The sequence below is a fragment of the Poecilia reticulata genome, chromosome 13, assembly GCF_904066995.2.
Source record: "Poecilia reticulata chromosome 13, P_reticulata-male-v2, whole genome shotgun sequence".
Classification (NCBI taxonomy): Eukaryota; Metazoa; Chordata; class Actinopteri; order Cyprinodontiformes; family Poeciliidae; genus Poecilia; species Poecilia reticulata.
Window position 1 is genome coordinate 11,219,665 of NC_088842.1, and position 23,761 is coordinate 11,243,425.

The 23,761-nt window shown below is 36.7% G+C and overlaps 2 protein-coding genes across 2 annotated transcripts; both read left to right on the forward strand.

Annotated features, from left to right (window-relative positions):
- The first annotated feature begins 1,616 nt into the window (after positions 1-1,616).
- Positions 1,617-6,724, forward strand: tbcb (tubulin folding cofactor B). The gene is made up of 7 exons (XM_008425765.3): positions 1,617-1,790; positions 2,783-2,933; positions 3,035-3,178; positions 4,143-4,239; positions 4,543-4,734; positions 5,509-5,581; positions 5,670-6,724. The coding sequence occupies exons 2-7, from the start codon at positions 2,814-2,816 to the stop codon at positions 5,782-5,784; spliced, it is 741 nt and encodes a 246-aa protein (XP_008423987.1). The 5' UTR covers positions 1,617-1,790; positions 2,783-2,813; the 3' UTR covers positions 5,785-6,724.
- A 901-nt stretch (positions 6,725-7,625) lies between these two features.
- clptm1 (CLPTM1 regulator of GABA type A receptor forward trafficking) lies at positions 7,626-22,845 on the forward strand. The gene is made up of 14 exons (XM_008425763.3): positions 7,626-7,782; positions 12,593-12,726; positions 13,667-13,790; positions 14,122-14,280; positions 14,390-14,507; positions 14,593-14,678; positions 15,165-15,285; positions 15,385-15,629; positions 17,308-17,401; positions 17,522-17,712; positions 18,601-18,696; positions 19,353-19,488; positions 20,073-20,240; positions 21,579-22,845. The coding sequence occupies exons 1-14, from the start codon at positions 7,732-7,734 to the stop codon at positions 21,740-21,742; spliced, it is 1,887 nt and encodes a 628-aa protein (XP_008423985.1). The 5' UTR covers positions 7,626-7,731; the 3' UTR covers positions 21,743-22,845.
- The last annotated feature ends 916 nt before the right edge of the window (positions 22,846-23,761 follow it).

Consider the following 23,761-nt stretch of genomic DNA (forward strand, 5'->3'; position numbering starts at 1 on the left):
TTATCAGCAACAAATAGGATAAGGCACCATTATCACTACTTTTTACCATTAGCTCCACTATTAGAGGTATTTTTTTTGCTAACTCCACCATTATAACTGTGTTTGTTAGCCGGTAGTTTGCTCTACCTGAGTTATACTCCCGGGTGCGAGTGAACATGTGTATTTGGGTCAAAGTGAAACATGGTGGTGGTTGCATTATGCTCAGGGGTCAACCATTCTTAGGATGGAACTGGGTTTTTATTGAAAGATGGATAAAATTATGAATAGCTCCAAAACTGTCAAGTGTCTTCTACCTAGTTGTAAAGATAAAGAGGGCTATAATCTTTTTCTGCATAACAGTGAGAATAAACATGTTTCTAAATTAAGGTTTATCTGCATAAAAACAGAAGATGCCAGAACTGCAGCTGTATTAGTCCTTATGTTGTTTATGATTTATCTTTTCCTACTGGATCAAACTGTCTGTTGAGCATTAGGTGATTTATATGCAAATACAGTCTGCACAAACACATAGCGATAGGCTAAAATGTCTCCACCAGCTACATGGATCTGGATGATTTTTGCGGTTGATAAAAATGTGCTTTTTTTGACAAATGAATGAGTCATCAAAAAATTGAAATCATGACCCAGTTCAGAGATGCATTGCTTTCCTCATGATTTACTTTTGTTTACGTTGTGATAAAAGGTGATGAAAAGATATAAAAGCCGAAACTATAAAGACGAATGACAATCCCTGTGTAATACAATCTATGGAGACCTGCATCTACTGAGTACAAGAATGGAAATATTCAGGTAAATATGCAGGTTAAGGAGATTTATCTTATTTCTCTTCTTGTTAATCCAATATCCTTTAATCTGCAGCGTTCTTAATGTTTATGTGACATTGCAGGGGGATTAAAGGGAACCGGATGTTTTTCTTTTCTGTGGAAAACGAAATTATAATTTAGCTTAGTTTTCTTCTTTCATCAATATAAGCATCAAATTGCGGACAAAGAGAAACAGAAATTGTTCATATTCAAACACCATCCACCGGCCCAACCAGTTTGGTTTAGTATATTTTTCACTGCCCTCTAACACGCGGCACACAACAACATAATAATAATAATAATAATAATTAATAAATAAAGAAATAGTTTTAAATACTTATCCCATTCCAAAGCCACAAGAGTTTTAGAAATTTCAGTACCACTCATGCATTTTAACCACAAAAGGGAAAATGTCTATTTCCTGCTATCTTTTCCTCCTTAAAAATCTAAATATCTAAATCTACCAGTCCAACTTATCAGTATCAGTCCAGCCTTCATTTAGATGCTCTAAAATCAAACTGATCATAATTAATTTCAACACTTAATGCCGATGTAACCATGCCTTCATCAAAGAATTCAATACTTTTTACGGGGTATTTAGATTGACCATTTGCACAATTGCGCCGTCTAGTGGTTGATCCTACATATTGGGATTTTTAGTCCTGTCTTTTGATTGGTTGTTGATTTTGTCAACCGTTTCCGGAGGAGGACGTCCTTTGTTGTTGCATCTTGTAACAGTAATTCTTATTGGTTAAGCTCGTTCTATCTCCAATGTGATTGGTGCGTCCCTCCCAAGGCGGGTAGAACCTTCCAGAGCAGGGCGTAGCAGGAATTGGAGTTTGAGTTTTCTGGCGTAAATACAAAGCGAGGCTAGGTTCACCATTTTTGTTTTAGTGTCGTTGTAGTTTATAACGGTTTTTTTAACCGTACACGGCTAGCCTCTTTTCTCAAAACTTGTTCATACCGCTGGAGATAAGACACGCAAATGTAAGTAAATGTAAGAAAACTGGTTTATTCGAGGTGTCTCAATGGGTCCAACGTGGCTACTGCAGCTGCTTACCACCAACCCTGTCAGCTAGCCAACCCAGAGTGTAGCCACCGATAGTCATACTTAAAATGACAGCGAAAAGAAGAAACCTCGTTGAGTGAAATTAATCTGTAATAAAGACGGGATAAAAGCCACTTTGCTGGTCTAAATGCTTGCTGTAATGCACTGAAACACGAGGACTTGTTGAAAAATACTGCATCCCCTGGCAAAAACGTGGAATCACTGCCTTTGTAGGATGCAGGATATTTTATTATTACATTGTAGCACCTACAGTAATATCTACTTTCTAATAAAGTAGATGAACAATACTTTATTGCAACTTTTCATGTTTTATCCTGGTTACATTTGTACATTGCATTGTCTTAACTATTGGAGACTAATTGTGAGTCAAATTTCGACAATTCCTTTAAACAGTTGACAGATCCGTTTTGCAGGGTGGAAACTGTTCATGTATATTTTTTATTTTTTCGTATTTTCACTTGAGCGCTTCATTACATAGAAATCAGGACTCTTTGCTGTTTACCTTTTTGTGCTATATCATTGTTGTAAAGATAACTTCGTAATAATCAGGCCAACTTTTGATAAATGCAGTGGCACCAAACAAATATTTCAGCATCGTCTTCTTGACCAGTTCAGATCAAAGGTTTTCTGTCTCTACATTTAATATACAATTACATTTCAGTGACTGCTTTCACTTTGAGCAGTGAAAACGTACTTCCTTTGTAAGTATCAATGATGCTTTGAACTACCTGTGTTCTCCCAGCCAGGTCGTCATTGTGAAGAATTTGTTCTTATCAACATCAGAGAGACTTTCCCGGTGTAGAAATGGACATCCTTTCCTCAGAAGTCGCATAAAAATGCCTCATTACATGTTTAAAATCTTTACAATTTTGTTGGATGATCTGTTGATGGTATTTATTTTCATTTGTAGAAACAAGTTTGGGGCCCGAACAGAGCGCAGGATGGACGGTGAAGTGACGGTGGTTACCAACCCGTTTGTGAATGTTCGTATCACAAGCAGCCTTTCCAGCTTCGAGAACCGCCGAAGGTTCAATAAAAGAATTACTATTGCAGAATTAAAGGTAATATACAAGTATAACATCCCTTGCACTTTACTTTGAGAATATTAACTAGTTCTACTTTCTAACTGTGGTCTACTCCGTATCTACTCTCTTGTGCAAAGATGCTCCTGGAGATGAATGTGGGTGTTCCTGCTTCCAGCATGGACCTGGAGATTTTTAGCACCACTGATAGGTTCCTACAGAAAATCGATAACGATGAAGCTTTATTTGGTTCCTACCCTGTGGATGATGAATGCAGAATACATGTACGTACAATATTAAAAGTACTTGAAATGCAATATCTAGTGATATGGTAGATAAAATGTAAGCTACAGTGGATGTAAAATTTGTTTACAAACTATACACTGGTTGAAAAGCTAGTAGTGTGTGATGTTAAAAAGAAATTTCCTTCTTAAATTAAGCGTGGAAACACACACACAATTGTTGGTCAGATAAATTGGGAGTGTTTAACAGTCCTGTCTGCTCGCATAAACCTGCATTCGATACTCGTAAAGTAAAGCAGTTATTGATTTAATTGCAGTTTTGACTGTCGTCAGCGTGCCGCACCATGACTTGTTAATGGCTCTCCTCACATCGCTTACAGACTTGCTGTCAAATATAAGGTCTGGTGTATAGGAAGCAAGGGTTTGTTTATTTAAATGTGCGCTGATCAAAAAAAATAAAAAAATAATCTGATCATCTTTAGTTTTATATAAACGTTCTGAAGGTTTTTTGCAGAACTTGACTGATACTATTCTTAAAAATTGGGTGGGAAATTAGCATAAAAATCTTTCCATGTGAACTAGGCACAATTCCAGATGCTTTTGGGAGATGTGGACAAACATGATCACCTCTTACATTAAAAAGAAAAAGCTTGTTTAATAATGTTGATGTAGCCTTTTAAGCAGCTACTGTGACCAGATTCTGTGATCTTTCTTCAGCTATAAAAGAACTTCCAGTCGTTTGTAATGTGTTCTCTTCTCAATATATTGCTCTAAAAAGTTGTATATTAAATCCTATTTTTTCTTTCTCAAAGTGACCCTAATACTCCGTTGCATAAACAAAATTTTGACCTTTACTGTAACTTTATTTCAGTATAATCAGAATGCGTGAATGGTATCAGGGTTTTTTTTATTGTTATTGATGTAGTTAGTTTACTGTAGTTAAAAACTACAGTAAAATGCTTGTGGCTGATATATTATTGTGTTTGTCTCTTTGTTTCCTGACCAGGTTATTGACAGGAGTGGAGGACAGACCAGCGAGTTGTTTGATGATTCCAAAGTGGAGAAGTTTGAGCTCTCAGATGAGGCCTATGAACAACGGAAAGGTACAAATCTCTCACATTTTTCCTCTTAAATTTGTTCCTAAAACAAATCGTGGATTAAAAATTGATTTGAGAAATTTTGAATTTCACAAACTAATTATTTTGAAAGTGACAAGATGAGTATTAAAGGTACATTTGCAAGCCACTTTAGTTAAAAACAAACTAACTGCTACATTTTAGTTAAGTAAAAACTCTTGATTTGTTGATCATTCATTACAAATGTATACTTCCATGGTTTGCATCTTGAGTCACTCTTTATGGCTTTGATCGTTATTGCTCAATGTACAAAATGCACATATCTTGTAGAATCCGTCCGGTCATTCTTAAAGAAGCAGAATTTAGGCCGCTTCAACGAGGAAGAAGCTGCGAAGAAGAAAGCTGAGCTCACCATTCGGGAAGAACAGCAGAAGACTGCAGCCGAGGCCATTTCTGTCGGCAGCCGCTGCAAAGTGGAGGTCCCAGGGCAGCCCACAAAGCTTGGCACGGTTATGTATGTTGGTAAGTGTGCAAAAAAATTATTTCCAGATTTCCTTACCCTGACTGATAACATTTGGGTCAGAAGCGGTAATAATTACAATATTTTTCCTGATATGTGGAGTATATCTGGTTTATTCGGGCTATAAGAAACAGCAAGAATTTCAGTTGATAAGATAGAGTACAGCAAGGTGCTCTATTTTGTCTATGTGAACTCTTGGTGTGTGTCTGCTGGATTTGAAAACTCTGGTGCCATTTTGGAGAACCCAGCTCATGTTGCTGAATCAAGGAGTTAGAAAATAAAACAGCCAAACATTCTGAATGCAGACATTACAATAATAAACTAATATTCCCATTTTATTAGTAACCTGTCAATTGTCCTGAAGTTTCATTTTTCTGTGTCTGAGCAAAATCTTGTGCCTCAGGTGTAGTATTTTAAAACAGAACATGAATATATGGCATAACACGCTACCGATTACTGTGACTTAAAGAGAGTAGAGACTTCCTTTGCTTTGTTGCACTTAAATGTACAGCTTTAAGTTAGTCTCAGTAAACACTGATCAGAGTCAGTGTTGAAATCCAAACATTTAACTTGGTGTTATTTTGTTTAAACTATGGAGCTGATTACTGGTAGGAGTATGATGTCTGTTAAAAACACAGATGCTTATTTTTATGGTTCCTATACAGTCTTCAACATTTTCCTTGGCTGTTTAAAATAGGGGGGGAAAAGATTATGGAAAAATATTTGCATTTACAGACTTTATTCCCTGTCCCATCATCTAATGTGTGTCATTGTAGGTACAACAGAGTTCAAGTCAGGTCACTGGGTGGGTGTGAAGTACGATGAGCCCCTTGGAAAACACAATGGAACGTAAGATTTAAAAAAAAAAAATTTTCCCCCATTAATGTAAACAATTTTTGCAAATTTGAATCTTAACTTATTTTTATTGTGTGTCCAGTGTTCAGGGGAAGCAGTACTTTGAGTGTCAAGACAAATACGGGGCATTTGTGAAGCCGTTGAATGTGACTGTGGGAGACTTCCCTGAAGAGGATTACGGTTTGGATGAGATATAGAACTGTTCTCTTTGTTTTTTTTCTTGTTACGGTCATTTATTTTAATTTCAGATCCACTCACTGAACAGAGAGGAAGGAGAATGACTGACTTATCATAACAAATGTTCCTGTTTGTTCCGTGGATGGCATGATCCAAAGGCACTTTAGCTGGAAGTCTCTTTTCGCCGTAGCCTCACAGAAGTGATTATCAGTTTGTGACTTTAGACGAGTCATTTATAAAACTAGTTACATCTGACAGTGCTGCACACAAGAAGGTTTGTTTTTTCAGATTATTGTATTTAAGTTTTCTTATTTTGTCCTGTTTTTGAATCGGTTTGAATATTTTTCCTTTTCAATTCATGTTAGTATGTCTGAATTTTGTGTATCTGCATATTTACAGTCATATTGTTTAAGGACTGTCAATCGAGTTTAAAATTCACTCTAATCATACTTTGACAGTAAAAAGGGTCACTCCAGGTTAGTAACTTTGTGATTGGTGAAGGTAAATCAAAGCTGCGGGCGGTGGATACTTACATTTTTTTAAAACAAGTCGCTCTCAGAAAATGCATCACATTTATTTTTTTAAGTAACAGGTTTGCTTTTTCTGACACTACTGCTGATTTTTTTTCTTCTTTTCTTTTTTTTTTCTTTAAATACCAACAAATATTTCACGTCACCACTCTGTCACATATTTGTGCAACGGATTTTACTCAGTTACCTGCAGATCTCTGCAACAACTGCTTCACTCGGTGTCAGTGTTGCATCTCAAATTGATGGTAGGCTTGCTTTCGTTATACATGAAAACACTTGGCATACTGTTTAATTTGGAAAAATGTAAAATTGTTGTAATTTCAGTGTCTTTTCAATAAAGTTGTTGGTAATTATTATTCATTGACCTAGAAGGTGATGGTGACTATATGTGCCAAAGGATAATTCACACTAATAAAGACGGTACACGTGATCAGCATTTGTTTTGATTTATTTTTTTTGACTTGTAATAAGTGAGTCATATATTGTAATATTTGCATTCCTGACCAACAATCTGATTTGGATTTTTCATAACATGAAAAAGCTTTTTCCTTTTTTGGGTGTAGTTAAGTGTTTTAGCTTATCGATCACAATATGAGTAAATACAAAATTTAGTTCAAAAGATAATGTCATGTCTTAAGTTTTAAAAACCTACTTTGCTAAATTGCAAGTACTCTGTGATAAATCATGTTTTGGTTAATATTTTAACCAGGTCATATCACTACAGAATCAAGTAATTGCTAGTACCTGTCAGGCAACATGAGGTAGGATAGGATCTCAAAAATCAACACATCCTATCTGGATCTAAAGAAATTCAAGAAGAAATGAGAAGTCAGTTACATTTATCAGTCTGGAAAGGGCATCGGTACCTCAGTGAAGGCCAATGTCCTCAAATGAGAAAACATTGAACTGTGGAAAACTTACCAAGGAGTGGTTAATAAAACCAAAGAAAGTCGTAAGATAATGTCACTGTATATTTAAACTCAAACATGTTGATTATCTTGCAGATTGAGATTCAAAGCATACCAACCAGCAAGTCCAATGTCTCGGAAAAATAAAGTGTGGATCTGAATCTGATAAGCTGTGGCATGATGACCTTTATAATCCCGTTCAATTTTAAAAACCTTTCCATATCAAAACATTTTGTTTTGAAATATCAAATAACCACATGATTATAGATAATTGATTTTGATAACATCAAGTTACCAGAAAATTAATGACCCATATGTGCTTAACATTATGAAATACTGTTATTTTTATTTCTGTTTATGAAGTTATTTGTTTGCAACTCGGTAGATGTTTTAGCATTACGAGAGGGCGATGAAGGAACTCTCACAAGACCGTACATCACTCCGATGACGGTACAGCGGGAGTCTCGCGAGACTAAGCGCAGTTTCCCATCCAGCAAGTGTGGTGTTTGCGCGATAGAGACGAGGAAAGATGGCGACGCAGGGGAGCGAGTCAACTAAACCGACAGTCAGCAACGGAGAGGTAAAATGAATGACAGCCTTACAGCGGGTTTTTACTCGTCACGTTCGGAGAGTTGGAGTCGGTTTGACGGTTTCAACGTAGCGCTTCCTCGTCCTAACATTTAACCGTGTCAACCGTCGCTGAGCGAGCCTCAGTGACGTTGTCAGTGCCGGTTGGTTTTAAAACGACCTCCCGTCGCCGCTTACGGTGTGTTGTGAAACCGGGACGGTTAACGAGTCGAGATACGGAGCAAAGGAAGTGTTGTCAGTAGAGAATGTACCCGAAGGCGAACCTTAAAATAATCCCAACTATATGTTAAGTTTAATGTGTTGGTGTTTAACCAGCTGACAACCGCAGCGTGACAGTTAGCTATCACAAGGCCTGAACCTGGTCAGCGCAGCATGGCTTGATTAACTGGGCCAGTGTGTTCTCACTCATTTCAACTTTAAGTTAAACCCTTTCACATGCTATTTTCCTCTTCGGTGTGAATGGTGACCTTTTAAATGACAGAAACGCTGCCTCTTAAGGTTGGTCAGGTGGGGGAACCAGATGTAGCTTAGCCAAAAACTGCCGAACAAGGTTCCTACGCAGTCTCTTTACAGAATGAAAAAGTAAGCATAATTGGCTTCAATTCGACCGTTTTTGGCTCCTGGACAGCTTTAAAAAGCTCTGGCTCAAGCAATCTACCCACACTTTTCAAATCTGAACCGATCTATCCTTCAAAAGATATACATTCTGTATTAGACCATTATGGCTTGTGAAACCTTCACCCAAGGGCAGTTTCAGTCCTTTTTATTGGCATCTAAAGTGCCGTGGATCAGCTTTATTTCTGGGGAAAAAGAACCTGAAATTAGTTATACTATTACCATTTTGAATAGTTGTAACTCAAACTATTTACTCTGAAAAAGCACTAAAATTAATCTTAAATAAAAATCAGATCAGTTGTGTAGGTTTTATGCAAAGACGGATGAAGAGTTTTGTTTTTTAAAAGCTTAAATTTGAGGTCATTTATATTCCTCAGCTTACTTTGTCCCAAGATCACAAAACGCTGAATTAAAAAATATTTTCATCATATTGGCCTGAAATCTACTAGGAACAATCATGACTGAATGTTTCACCTTTCAGCAGTTAGAGTAAATGTTAGTTAATTAAATGTATAATAGTCCTGTCATTAGCCAAAGGGTCATGTTTGTTACTGTATATATAATATATGTTCACAATTTTAAAACATCAACTACCATGAAACCAAAAAAACATGAAGCTTGTGATCTTTCTCAAAATAAAATATATAGTGAAATTCTCATACTGAGACATAAATTGTTTCCAAATCTTGATTGAGTCCTTTTTTGTATAAAGGTACTTGAAAGCTTCATCCAGACTGTTTGGTTTATTTAAGAATTCCTATTCATTTTTAACTATATTTTATACATTTTTGTTGGATCAAATTTTTAACAATTAGTCCTGTCTAGATAACTAACAGCAAAAGGGATAAAATATGTATTTTGAGTGTGTATGTGTTATAAAAAAATGTAAAAACTGCAACCCATAACAGATAAAAATCTGTTTTCTATCTGCTAAGGTGATAGCACAGCCATTAATTGCTAATCAAACTCAACAATGGTAACCACAAACGCTCTATCAACTCTATGATTTAATTTGGAGTGTCTGACTAGCTGACCAGATGTGTGGACGGTGGGTGGATCACATTATTAAAGATATTTGACCACCACATACCATGCCATTTAAAACTTTGGGCGTCGTAGATACGTATGTAGTTCCATTTCTTAAAAAAAAAATTGTTATTCTCAATTTGTAAGATTAAATTGCTCAAGCAAGCAGAAGGATAGAAAGACGCAGCAGTATATTTTTATTTAAAAGATGGGCATGTTTTTTGTTTATGGGTAATGCATTCAGTGAACATAGCTAACTGTAGATGCTGTGGTATGTAAATGCAGACCTGTTATCATAATTTATATATGTTTTGTTTTAAATCATAAAATACATTTACAAAATGAACTTCTTATTGTATTAAATACAACTTGAAATGAATAAGACCATAAAAGTAGGAAAATTGCCATTTTTTAATTGTTTGTACTGCATATTTATAATATTGCATGTAAATATCAAAAGTGGAGGAACAATCAAGTGGACATTTATTCCACTAAAAGTCTGAGGTCCTAACATGGTGTATCAGCATTAGTGGCATAAAAGTTGCAATATTTGTAGAAAGATTTCTTAATGTGCTTAACGTAACACAGCTGAAAACAACCTGGGTGAAGAACTAGAACAATGAAGATACAACTTTTCCATAGAAAGTAAAATAGTAATATGGAGAACTTAAATGTAAATAACCAGGCAGAGATTGATCTTATTGAAATGGAAGCAACCAAAGGAAGTGGAAAAAGAGATATTAAAAAACAAAAGACATTCAAAGGTGACTAAATAACCAGAAGATACTGTATACGCTTGACAAACACGTGTTATCTAGCTGGTCGAAAAGGCCCACGGTCTTGTATTTGTTCCCTCTAAGTGTAGTGTTGCCAAAAGACAGTTATTTTCTGAACATTAGTCATCATAACATGTTACTAAAGGTCATTGTGAATCATCACTTTAAACCACTTCTCTCCTGTGTGCTTCAGTCTGATGCCCATAAAAATTCGGAGCATCATATTTCACAAACAGATGAAACTAGATGAAGGATGAAGCAGCAGTGAGTGGCAACAAAAGGCCAAGAATGTGGATTATCGTATGTTGGGTAGTTTTAAAACTAAAACTCTTATGTAGTTTTAGATTTATTTTACAAACATATTTGCAACATTTTTGTATCATGTATGTTAATTCTATCAAATGTTAGTTTACAATGTTTGTATCAGCTTCAAAGGGATTACTTAATTTTCTAAATGAATCAAAGGTATTTGAGTTAGAACATAGTTGCCACTAAAAAACAAGACTTATCTCTGTTTGGGAATCTTGACAGCATCTTCAGGAATTTTGTGAATGTACTTCATGCATTTGAATGATAAATTTTACAACCCTTCAGAATTTTGCCTGCCAGAAAGAAGGATGCTTCGCTCTGGTTTCCATGTTCCCGTTCGGGACAATGCATTAAGTGTCTCTTGGGCAACACAAATGCCGTGCAAAGATAAATTTACAATTAATTACAGAGCGAGCAGTTTCCCAGCTATCTAAATGTCCTGTTGCTAATCTGGGGAAATTTCTGAGACGACGTTTTGAGAGGGGCGTCAGTCGATGACGCCTGGTCAGATTTAATCATAAGTGTATGGTCTGCTCTATTCTGTTACAGCATTGATCTCAGCACCTTAGTCAAGGGTAGATTTCTCTTGCATTAAATCTGAATGTAACTTTGGAAAGCTTGGGTGAACCAGTCTTGTCACACAAAAAATAAATCTTTCCAAACTCTTTTTTTATGGTATTGCTGTCACAAAGTGTTGATTTTTGTCTCTAATCCCAGATAGACGGGTAAAACTAGTGTGAATCATTTAGCTGGACAACCTAGTCAATGATTAAACTTTGTTCAGCTGGTGTGCATTATTATCTTAAGGTGGAGCGAGAACCTTTTTCTATTGCTGAGTGTATATTTGGGTTTTCTATACATTTGTTCCATCTAGGAAACAAAAGTTTATGTCCCGGTTTATTAGCTTCATTTTATTTTTGCATAGCAGGATGTGGTAGTGAGGATGAAAAGCCCTATTTTTGTCCACTTCATAGCCTTCAACAGTGAGGTTTATTATGTTGCTAAGCCTGTTGGATGCTACAGATCTTCTCATTTCCTTGTTGTCTTTGAAAGCTACAAACATAACTTGTTGAAACTGATGACACTCTTAGCTTTGCGCTGTCTGTTTTTAGAGGCCAACCAGTGCTGTCCCTTGTGTTTGTAACAACAGAGCAGATTAGATGGTTAGATGGATAGTGAATGAGTCTCATGACTTGGCATGTGCTTGTCTATTGTGATACTTGAATAGACTGTGGCTTTGCCAGAGGGGAGTGGGGGTTACATTGGCATGCTGCAGCTTGGGGTAAAGTGACCACTAATATCCGCTTTTACTGATCCAAGCGATCATTTACAGAGACTAAAACCTTCAGATGAGTATGAGATGGAGGTCATTTCCCTTTGGCCTCTACTTTTAAGGCTTTCTAATTTATTTTGATAGAATATTATGAACACCATTTCTTTCACCATTCAGGTGTTTTGTAAAAGAAAACAATCTTACTTAGTTATTGCCTCATAAATTAAAAAGATCAGTTATTATCCATCAAGGTGATTTGTATTCAATTAGAGGGAAATTTACCGTATACATTTTAACTTGGATCAGGTTTTTGGTGGCTAACTAAAGTGTAAATGTTTAGAAAAACCTACTGTACATGTTTTCAGAGACATTTTCCCATCATGCATCTTGTCCTTATCTAGATTCTTACAGTTTTGACCAGTTGCAATTTCTGCACAATCTTAAAAAAAATGTGAAGTGTGATATTTTGTGTTTAGGTATTTTCCAGGTATGGAAGAAGATATCTATTGCAAGACTTTTTATTTCCCAATTTCCCTTTACGTCTGTCTGTTTTTATAGGTTTTTTAATCAGTTGAAAATTACAAATTAGATTAGAAAGTATGTAATAAAGTTGCATAAAAATGTTTGTAATAACTAATACTATTCTCACTTTGTTCATTTGTTGAGCAAATCAAAGTTCTCTTTCAGCAATACTTATTTACACACTGGTTTCCACTGAGACATCGTGACATTACCCACTGCTGCATCACCAATTAACCTTCTATTTGGCCACACTTGCATCTTTTTCATGTTTGTGTTTGTAGGTGAGCAGCAATGGAACCGCTGCAACAACAGATGGTCAGACTGTGCAGACAGCTGAAAATGTCCAGGATCCTCAGCAGCAGCAGCAGCAACAAGCACCTAATGCCTGGCAGGTCATCAAAGGCGTCCTCTTTAGGTGAGCTTTACTTACCTTTAATTCAGACTGAGAAACTTATTTCGCCAGCTGGCAGATAAAGGACTAGCGTGTCATTGTAATAATTAATAAAAGGTTATGTATTCTATTAGAATCATTATGGAGTCACTGTTTTATTGAAGGATACAAGTTGGTGGAGAATAATGGGCTGCAGGTCACTTAGTTCACTGTGCTCCAAATCTGTGTAGAGACTCTGCTGTCAGTCTTTCTACTTCTCTTCTCTGAGTCACCATCTTTTCTGTGTAAATTGAAGCATAAAGCAGAGGACAAAAAAAAGAATAATGGTTGAAAAATATTGAGTCCTGAAATAGAAACTTTATTGTATTACTATTTCATTTTTGTTGTCCTGACTCAGCTGCTTCTTCAGTTTTCCTGAAAGAGCTATTTTCTTTTTTCTAATTGATCCAAATGTCATCTTCATTTGATTACTGCAGTTAAAAAGCGATATCATTTTAATAAAGCAGAACATCTTGTTCCTTCATTGATGTAATTGGTGATTTTTTTTACTCTATGGTGTTCTGTTTTTTGGTGTTTTAAATCTGCAAGATGGGACAGTAAAGGCTTTATTTTTTAATCCGTTTTTAGATTTTAGTCAATGATCAACTTAATGATGTTTACATCCAGATGAAATATATTACTACTTAAGCTCCAACTAGTTGATGGTGAACAAGCAAAACATTTTAGAATTTTAATTATCAGTCACTTAAGTGGCGTGGCGTCGTCCTGTTGGCACCTATTCCCCTTTCCACCAAATAAAAAAGTTAAAAGTTTCAACATGAAATCAAATTCCGATTTTAATCCGAGTACCACAATAAAATAAAAATGACATTTGACATGTTTTTATCTTCTCTACAATTTTTACATTCAACTGTATGTCGGCTAAATCTACATTTTACTGATTTAGTGTTGCTTGTTTCTCCAGAATCTTCATAATTTGGGCAATCAGTAGTTGGTTCCGCAGAGGGCCGTCCACTCCTGACCCCAACACACCAGCAGGGGCCCCCAGAGTACCCAGCAGGAACCTCTTCCCCAAAGACACCCTCATGGTACAGTGCTTTTCCTCTTCCTGTTTTCTCATTTATGTGAATTAAAGATACATAAAAAATAACAATATCTAGTGTCTTTTGAAAGTTGTGTGAAATATCTGTCACAAAATTTGAGTTTAAATTTAGTAGGCATTAATATTTTTTCAAGGTACTATACATATAAAAAGAATAATGTATTCAAGATCTTCATTCCTAAACAGCCCTCATGTTGGGATCCCTAACGTAATCTCACCGTGGCCGAGTGTTAGCATGCTCTTAGCCTATCTGGCTGCGTCTCTCCTGACACTGTAATAAGATAAACACCCTTTTTTTTTTCTCACCGTGCCTGCAGGACCTGTACATCTACGTGTCCCAGGAGGAGGTGTTCTCTGACTTCAACAACACAGATGCCCTTTTCTGGTTCCACAGGGACCTGGTCTACGGAGACTGGGCCACAGGGGAGAGTGGAGATGGCTGCTACCAGCAATATAAAGAGTTAGACATCTCAGAGGTAGGGGTTTCTGAGAATGGGGGGCAGGAGGGTTCTACAGTGGAAGAGGAACTTTGATAAATTTGTGTCTGCGACTCTTAATGTCTTCCCGTTTGGTGCTTGATTGCAGAAAGTTCAGCAGAACGGCTCCCTGTACATTCATGTCTACTTTACAAAAAGTGGATTCCACCCCGACCCGAAACGCAAGGGGCAGTACCGCAGGCTGGCAACAGTTCATTCAACAAAAAGTAAGGAGCAGGAATACACAAGATTTTTTGTTACAGGAATTAAATAACCACTGATCACTGCTTTGTTTGTTGTTGTTTTTTTCAGTGCTCAATAAATTCAAAAGAAGAAAATTTATGAAAACTAAGAATCTGCTCACAGGAGAGACGGAAGCAGATCCTGAGATGATTAAGGTGAACTGACACACAAAAAAAAAACACAGTTATGACTAAAATGTTGTCCAATCCCTGCATTTTTGTCTGACATAACATCCCCGATTTCAATAGGGGGCAAAAATATTTATTGTTTAAGGAAAGGGAGGAAAAGATTTTCAAAATAACATTTGATACATTTATCAGAACCATAATTTTTTTTCATTTGTAACAGAGCTTAGCTGTACCAGTTGGTCTAATAGCTTCATATCAAAATCACATGTAATGTAGCAAAGATTCGTGGGAAAGGTTGAACACAGAAAAGAGAGCAAAGAATTTAATCACTAGAAATATTTTCTTATCTAAATGAAATGAGCATAAAAGCACCAACACATTTGTTCTACGAACTGGATTACCCAAGTAAAAGATAATTTATTTAAATTTTATCTGGTTTTTTTTAAGTAGCTTTCCTATTTTTTGTTGTTGGCTGTTGCTGCTCTAAAATGTCTCAACTATATTTCCTCACAGCGGGCAGAGAGCCACGGTCCAGTAGAGATTATCTCCCACTGGCACCCCAACCTGACCATTAATATGGTGGATGATCACACAGCCTGGGTGAAAGGCTCTGTCCCACCCCCTCTAGACCAATGTGAGTTTCACTTCCTGTTTTAAATGTTTCAGTTGTAACTGAATTTCTAGCTTATTGGTTTTGCGTCTGATATTGCCGTTGTTCTGTGTCTGACTTCAGATGTTAAGTTTGACGCAGTAAGTGGCGACTACTACCCCATAGTTTACTTCAATGACTACTGGAACCTGCAGAAGGACTACTATCCCATCAATGAGACCCTGACCAAACTCCCGCTGAGGCTCGCATACTGCCCGCTGTCCCTGTGGCGCTGGCAGCTCTACGCTGCCCAGAATGCTCGGTCACCATGGAACTTCCTGCCTGAGGACACGTACGAGCAATCTGACGAAGACCAAGACTCCGTCAAGGTGAGCGCCCACAGCTAAATACAATGATGTGATGTCATGTTAGTTGTCCCATTTTTGGTTGCAGTAGTGTAATCTATTAATTTTACTGTTATCACGTTACATCAGAGAAGAAACTTGCAGGGTTCTAAATAGAGATGTGCCGATCAGGTTTTTTCCTGCCGATACCGATCACCCATGAGGGCCGATCACCGATACCGATCAGATAATTATTTATTTATTTTTTTATCATAAACGCTACCGGTTACATTATGTGGAAAAAGGAACCATGAATTCACCTTAATTTAGACAAAAACGTGTTTTTAATAACATTTTCCAAGAAGAAAACTAAACAAAACAGGCATTCTGCAAATTGTGCTGCTATTGGTAATACTATCTTTAACAGACTTAAAACATATGAAGGCTCTGAAATAATGCAAAGAGCCAAAATAAAACCTCATTGCCAAAAAAATTCAAGTATAAAACTTAACATTCAAAGGCAAATACAGGTTCCATTACAATAAACAATCCTGAGTTACTGAATGGAAACTTCCTGATAGCATGGCGGCTAGCTGATTACTGCTAGTTCTGAGTGGCTGTTTCTGACTGAGCGGAGTAATTATGCAGAGCAGGGAGGAGATCGATTATTTTTTTTAGAGATTATCCGTCTCATGTTAGGACAGCGAAAGTTTTAATACGTATGTAAAATTTATTTTTTTAGGTTAGATGCTGCAGCTTTAAGCAGAGGTTCGGTGTGAGAGTCACTACCAGGTGGAGCAGAAGCGGCGCTCCGTCTGTGAAATATTACTACCTGTAGCGTAGCAGCGGTTCAACAGCGAGAGCAGAACCAGCATCTTACATCGCAGCTCGAAGACTTAAATAATTTTGCGGGTTATTTGTTAGCTTTCTGACCGTCATGCTAATCCGGGTGAGTGTTTGTAGCTGTGCGATGCTTTACCTGCTATCTGATCCTCCATATGTCTTTTTTACTGCAGTGAGCCTCGATGTAGCCAAACTCTGTCAAGTATGGCATTGTTTTTATGTCGTATTAGCTTCGTTGTGTTGATGCATTTTGACGTGCTTCAATTTTCCGCCGCAACACGCAAACTTCCCCATTCACTCAGTGCGTTATACTGTAGTTCCACATCACTTAGGATTTGTTGCTGTGCGTTTGCGCAGTGTGAAGGAAAGAGGAGACCATCTGCACAGACAGGCTGCGAAATGAGATGCTGATCGGTATCGGCAACAAGAGCCAATGATCACCGTTCACCGATCATGCACTTTTTCACGAAAATCGGCCGATTATGATCAGTGACCAATCAATCGGCACACCTCTGGTTCTAAATAATTGTAAACATTGTTCTAATAAAGGTGAGAGTAAGAGCAGGAATATTTTCAAATTACAAGAAGGATGGAAAAATGAAGATGATTAAATTTGTGTTCACAATATTTAAAAAATGAGTTTCAGTAAGATCTGCGTCATTTGTACATTAGTAGATATTTTTGTTGCTTTTTGTATTAAAGGATATTTCAGTTAGTTATTCAGAACTTGACCTGATTTGGCTCTTCCTTAGTCTTAGTGTGATTTTGTTATCTTAGTTAAATAAACCCTGTGAATACTTTTTTGGGGTTTGTTTTTCATAGATGAGAAACATTTTAACTTGTACGCTTTAACATTAAAATGTTGTTTTTCCTTGTACAGGTCGCTCTCTTGGAAACCAATCCGTACCTGCTGGGACTCACCATTGTGGTGTCTATTGTACACAGCATCTTTGAGTTCCTCGCTTTTAAGAATGGTGAGTAGGCAGATATTTTTTCTTAATTTTCATCAAAAACAAAGGTGTTTTAGTGCGGTCTCCCAGCTGAGCTTCCCCACATCATCCTCTGTTTTTCTTCTTTTCTTTCCTCCCCATCAGATATCCAGTTCTGGAACAGTAGACAATCTCTGGAAGGACTGTCTGTGCGCTCCATCATATTTGGGGTGTTTCAGTCTCTTGTTGTGTTGCTGTACATTTTGGACAACGAAACCAACTTTGTGGTGCAAGTCAGCGTCTTCATCGGTCTTCTAATTGATCTGTGGAAAATCACCAAGGTTATGGATGTCAGGGTAAGTAAATAAACACTAACCAACGTGTGCATTTTTCTGTAAAATCTGGGGAAGTTTCTACGTTTTAGGGAACAAGCTAAGTCAGAACCAAATTAAACATGTGTATGTATATAACTAGGCCTGTCACAGTAAACAATAAATCAATTAATTGTATGATAAACTCGAACAATAATTAATAATAATTAATTTTCATTTGCTTGACGTGTCATTTTTCTTTTTTTTTCTCTCTCTATCAAAACTGGTCTTCAGTCTGGTGCTCTGGTCTCAACTATCCCTTTTTGTGAAAGACCTCAAAATTAATTTTATTTGTTATTTCTGTTGTTTTGGTTATTTTGGATATTAAAAATATCTTCCAGTTTCAACGTTTAAAAGTTCATCAGAATTTTTGAGGAAGTGTTCTTGTATTATTCTTCCATTATATTACTTGAAAATTGTCTCAAAACAACATTATCGTTTATTGCAATAAGTTCTGGGACAATTTATCGTCTGGCAAAATTTATCTTGACAAGCCTATAATATAACATGTTATGCTTTTTATTTAAATTAGCTTAGCTGGTGTAATGTAGCTGGAGGAGGTATTATGTATTTTCCAGAGATAAAGTATCATTTTATCGCACAGTCAAGCAATTATGTTGCCTTCAGTAGTTATCAAAATGGCGTATATATCCAAAATAATTGAAAAGAAAATTGACTTTGCATTATAGCCCTAATTGATGTCTTGAAATTGGCCTCCATCTCTTTAAGAAGCTCTTACTCTTTCTAACCCCCCTTCAGCACATCATGGCAAGAATTATAGTGGGAAATTGTAGGGGTTGGGCTCATTCCTTATTACTTTTTACCAGATTTATGTGAATTTCTGTTCTGATCGTTATTCTTTGCTCCCTCTAGTTGGACCGAGAGAACAAAATCGCAGGGATTCTTCCAAGATTGGTATTCAAAGATAAATCAACATATGTGGAGTCTTCAACCAAAATCTATGATGACGTAAGTTTGCATGATGTTCAAGATGCAGCACTCTAGTCATGTTTATTCCAGTAAATTCAGTTAAAAAGGGAAACTCATGTAAAGATTAACTAAATACTTTGATACATTTTGCATAGTTTAAAAAAAGAATAAAGCTGGAATATCATTAAAGGCCAAATTTAAGTAAAAGGGATCTCTGGTAGAGAAGTGACTCTACGGTCTGTTATAAACGTTGGTATTGCTGACCAGCGTCGTCGCCGTCTTGCAAATAGTCATTGGCACCTTCTACAAGTAAGGACCAGGGGCAGAAAGCTTAACATGGTTATCGCTAAAGAAGGTTGGCTATATTCAGTGTATTGTGTCGAAGCATATTTTTGAAAAGTTAAGTGAAAGGAAAATGTTGCCCAAGTAACAGAAGTAATAATCATCATTAACAAACATTAAAAAGAGTTTAACTTTTTAAATTGAATTCACCTGGGCTGATGAAGTTGAATCAGTCAACAGTGTTGTTTACTTTAGGAAACCCTGAATGTTGATGCCTGCTGAATGACCTGAACGGGTCTTTTAATGCTGTCTGAGATATTTTTTATTCAATTGTATTTTACATCAATGAGCATCAGTGTATGTAAGTAACACAGAGTTGTATTGACCTCCGTTCTGTGTTGTTGTGTTAACAGATGGCCTTCAGGTACTTGTCATGGCTGCTCTATCCTCTGTTCGGCTGCTACGCCGTCTACAGTTTATTGTACGTAGAGCACAAAGGCTGGTACTCCTGGGTACTCAGCATGCTTTATGGCTTCTTGTTAACCTTTGGTAAGTTTATCTGATGGTTTCATGCCCTTTAATACGTGTTTTTTTTTTTCTGCTGCATAGAACATGTCCAATAATCTCAGCTGTGACCATGTAAATAAAAACAAATCTAGATTTAGAGTAATTTAGGCTTGAAATGTCATATCAAGACTTTTTTTTTTAAAAATTGAAAATAGTGGGAAAAACCCAAAAAACAGTACCTGCACGTACTTTCTTTTAGACAGTAATATATGAAATATCAACAAGGTAAGCTCTTGGATTGAAAGTTTTATGCTGTTTGATTCTTTAGTATTTTAGATAAACAGACTGGTTGTCTTAAATATTCAGATTACAGCAGAAAAACGTTCCTGTGCGTGCTTCTATCGTTTTATTGGGATGTTTTGTCAGGTTTGCTGCATCCCTTAAACTGTACCTGGTTGCAAATACACCTGCTGGTTTTTATACTTGCATCATAGTTGCACATCTATATTCCCTGTAGTCTCTGTTAAGGCTTTGTGTATTTTTAGACATTGAATTGCACTCTGGCAAGTTTCCTGCTTGCTTTACTGAGTTGATTGTATAACCAGCTGCTTTCCGTCTCTTTTTAGGTTTCATTACAATGACACCGCAGCTATTCATCAACTACAAAATGAAGTCTGTAGCTCACCTCCCGTGGAGGATGCTCACCTACAAGGCTCTCAATACCTTTATTGATGACCTGTTTGCCTTTGTGATTAAGATGCCCATGATGTACAGGATAGGATGCCTTAGAGACGGTAAGTCCTTTGTTGATGTAAATTCCCAAGTGCTTGAGAAGAAGACGACAACTGGACTTCTCTCGTTTCTTGAAGGCAAATGAGAGACAAAATAACATGAAACAAGAGAAGTCCTGTAACCTTCTACTAAAATATTTAACTGATAATCTATACCAGCTGATAATTATGTTAATCAGAGAATGTTGTGACTAGAAAGTGATGCATGCTGTTTTTGTTTGATGCATTTTAGATTTTCAGTTTAGAGGCAGTAAATCCAGAGGCTTTGTGTTTGTTTGGAGGAAGATTTGCTCAAATTCTTTTGTTTAATATCAACCAGAAATGGAGCTCACAAATATTTGCTCTAGCAGTCCAGCGATGATTCAGACCTGCTGTCCAGATTACAATAATGCTGGAATGTCCGCCTCAACTTTTACTGTAGTTAAACCTCCAACTCCACCTTGTGGCAATTAATTGTAGCTACTTATAAGCGGTTTTCCTTTAATTTGGAAGATAGCAGGCTTGATTCAGCTCTTATATTAAAAATCAATGTAAATATTCTAAAAATTTTGAATTTTGCTTATTGTAATTTTGCTTATTGCAAGATTTTCTCCAAATACAAAGTTATTTGGAAAATGCATCAGTAGTATTGTTCTTTAGGGGTTACTTGATGTAACAATATATATATATATATATTTTTTAATTTTTTTATTTTTTTTATTTATTTATTTATTTTTTACCTGTAAGAGTCGTCTACAGTTGAAGGAGTGACCGGGTCGGTCGGCATGCTTTTCCATCTGTCGGCCATATTGGATTTAACAAAAATGTTCTTGGCCTTGCAGCTGATGGCCAGTAGTTGATAGTGTATTTTATGATGCTCTGGTGTCCACTTCAGTGGTCCGTGTGCATTTATAACATAAAAATCCACAAGAAGCTCAAGAAAACGTCATTTAGATAGCTGTCTACTGCAGTGATCACTTTGTACAAAAGGCTCATAGTGGCAAACTTAACTTCTTATGCTTATTTTTTTGTTACCATAATTTTTTTCTTGCCACTTTCAAAGTTCAAATTTTTGGCGTGTCCAACAAATAGTTGGTCTGTTGGTAGATTCTACACTGCAGTTTGTGGTTGTAGTGTGATCATTTGGAAAACTTTTTATTGGGCAACGTATTTGGTAGTTTGGATATTAAGGTCATACTTATAAGAACAGAAAAACCTCAAAGCTAAACTCCAACTATTTGTTGTATAATTTTAATTTTTTAAATATTTTTTTTGTTTTTGATGATGCTTTCTGAAATGTGTTGCTAATTTTGAGCCGCACAGATTCACTGACACACCCGACTTCTGACTGCTCTCCTGCAGACGTGGTGTTCTTCATCTACCTTTACCAGCGCTGGATCTACCGGGTCGACCCCAACAGAGTGAATGAATTCGGCACCAGTGGACTGGACCACACCCAGAACAACACAGCAGAGACCACGCCCGCCCTCACAGACAAACCAGAGGGGGAGAAAAAGAACGATTAAACACGACCCCGCACTTATCTTCTCCCGTGGTTCCAACCGCCGGGGCGAAGAGGACTTGTGGAAGTTAGTGCAGGGAGTGGAGTGGTCGGTTAGCCGTTTAATGGACGCCGCTACAGGAAAAAAAACCAACAAAACAAAGCAAAAAAAAAAAAGAAACAAAAAATTGCAGTTTAACTGTTCCCTCTGATCTCTTTGTGGATCCGCAGAGAGTCCTATTCAGTGTAGACTTGGTAAATTCTTATTTCTGTTCCACCACCCTCCCCTGCCCTCTCGTTTTGCAGTTCAAGTGAAGTAATACAAAACGTGACGTACTGTATTCTGTAAGATTTCTTTCCGGAGGGTGACGATGTGTTCGGCTAGATGTTGGAAGGGGAACAGTTGCCAGATTTTCCTCCATTTAACTTTTAAAACAGGGAAGAAAGAGGCCAAGTGCAACTTTTCTTTTGTGTCGATTCCTTGTGAATTATTATTTTTTTTCTTTTCATTCCATGTGAGCACCGTGTTTCGGGTTTGCCTAGAAACTTGCGTGTAGTGCTGGAGGAAACTGGAAAAGTCCTGAGCCACACTGGAGGACGAGACGTGGCGACCGGAGACACGACGGACGACCCCGCGGGACGAGCTGCCTGCAAGACAATGACTACTACACTCAATTTTAAAAATGGTTAATGTTCTAGACTTGAACACAGAGGAAAAAAAATAACAGCCTTGTTGGTATTAATATAAAATATTGATAATATTGATGACTTAATCTTGTTTTGCAGTCACTGAAACATTCTTTTGTATCTCCTTTAAACTGTACAGACTTATGTTAATAATTAATGTCCAAAATATACAGAAACCAATGAGTTGGAAGCCTGATTTTTATGTGTCCCATCAGCCTGATGTCTGATTTTTTTTTTTTTTTTTTTCATTAATTGTCACCAAATCACCACAGCAGCCAGGAAACCAGGAAACGTCAGATGCGTTCTAACAGAATTACAGTGTCTCTTGTTTTTCTTTCTTTTTTTTAAGCTCTGTAAATCAAAAGAGAAGGGTTCCATGTTGGTGCATATTAAATTTTTGAGCATCCATGTTTATAGTAAAGACTTAAGTGTGATTTGAAATGTCTATGCAATGCTTTGTTTTTCAGATTTTACTTCTAATTTTGTGTTTAAGACCAATTACTTTTTTTTGCATGGAACTGCCTTTTATTAGTTTCTAATGATATTGAAGGAAATATAATTTGTGTATTTTAAAAACATCAACATTATGAACCAGTTTTTAATCCTCTAAATTGTCGTCCCTTATGATCCTGGTATGTCTGCAAAACGACGGTAACCAGCATTCAGGTTCCTGCAGCCTAAAGGTGACGGCTAATAGACATTCTGTTTGCAAATAAAATATTAAATGTTTAGAAAAATCGGCTGTATTTATACTGACCCATCGGTTTGGGAAATTGAAACTGGTATAAAATTTAAGCTAGTAGGTCTTGACATAGGTTGAGCAATCACAGCAAAATTATTCAATTAATCTTTTATAGTTTCACTTAAGATAAATGACTAAAATGTACATATTGTAATAAAAAAAAAGCCAGTTTGCCTCTTGGTGAGTTCCACTGGCCTTATATAGACGGTTACAGTGACTATACCTTTAAGAGTATATAATCACCTTATGCTTCATAACGTTTTACAATAATTGGGTTTAAAATTTGACTTGTTTCTGAAGTGAATTTTCCTTAAAGATTGGCATGTACACATTCACTCCCAGTACTACAAACTCCAGATTTGTAGCCATTGCCAAACTTCCAGTATATTTCTAGCTCACTGTTTGAGCTAGAAATGGCTCGAACGCTACCTCTTGGCAGAACAGGTAGCGTTCGTGTAAACTGGTTGGTTTCACGGAAGTCGACTAACTAAATGGCATCAAAAATTAATTTGACTTTGGCTCCAAGCTCTGCATATAGACTAAGTATGTGTATAAACGTTAGAGGAAATAAAATGAGGATAAAAGAACTATTTGTACATGTAATTTTCAGGCATA

What these genes read in the sequence shown, in the direction of transcription:
- tbcb (XM_008425765.3), top strand. Translation starts at nt 2,814, where the DNA reads ATGGACGGTGAAGTGACGGTGGTTACCAACCCGTTTGTGAATGTTCGT. An exon ending in TTACTATTGCAGAATTAAAG is followed by an intron (nt 2,934 to 3,034) that starts GTAATATACAAG and finishes TCTTGTGCAAAG; the next exon opens with ATGCTCCTGGAGATGAATGT. An exon ending in ATGATGAATGCAGAATACAT is followed by an intron (nt 3,179 to 4,142) that starts GTACGTACAATA and finishes TTTCCTGACCAG; the next exon opens with GTTATTGACAGGAGTGGAGG.
- clptm1 (XM_008425763.3), top strand. Translation starts at nt 7,732, where the DNA reads ATGGCGACGCAGGGGAGCGAGTCAACTAAACCGACAGTCAGCAACGGA. An exon ending in AAGAGTTAGACATCTCAGAG is followed by an intron (nt 14,281 to 14,389) that starts GTAGGGGTTTCT and finishes GCTTGATTGCAG; the next exon opens with AAAGTTCAGCAGAACGGCTC. An exon ending in AAGACCAAGACTCCGTCAAG is followed by an intron (nt 15,630 to 17,307) that starts GTGAGCGCCCAC and finishes TTCCTTGTACAG; the next exon opens with GTCGCTCTCTTGGAAACCAA.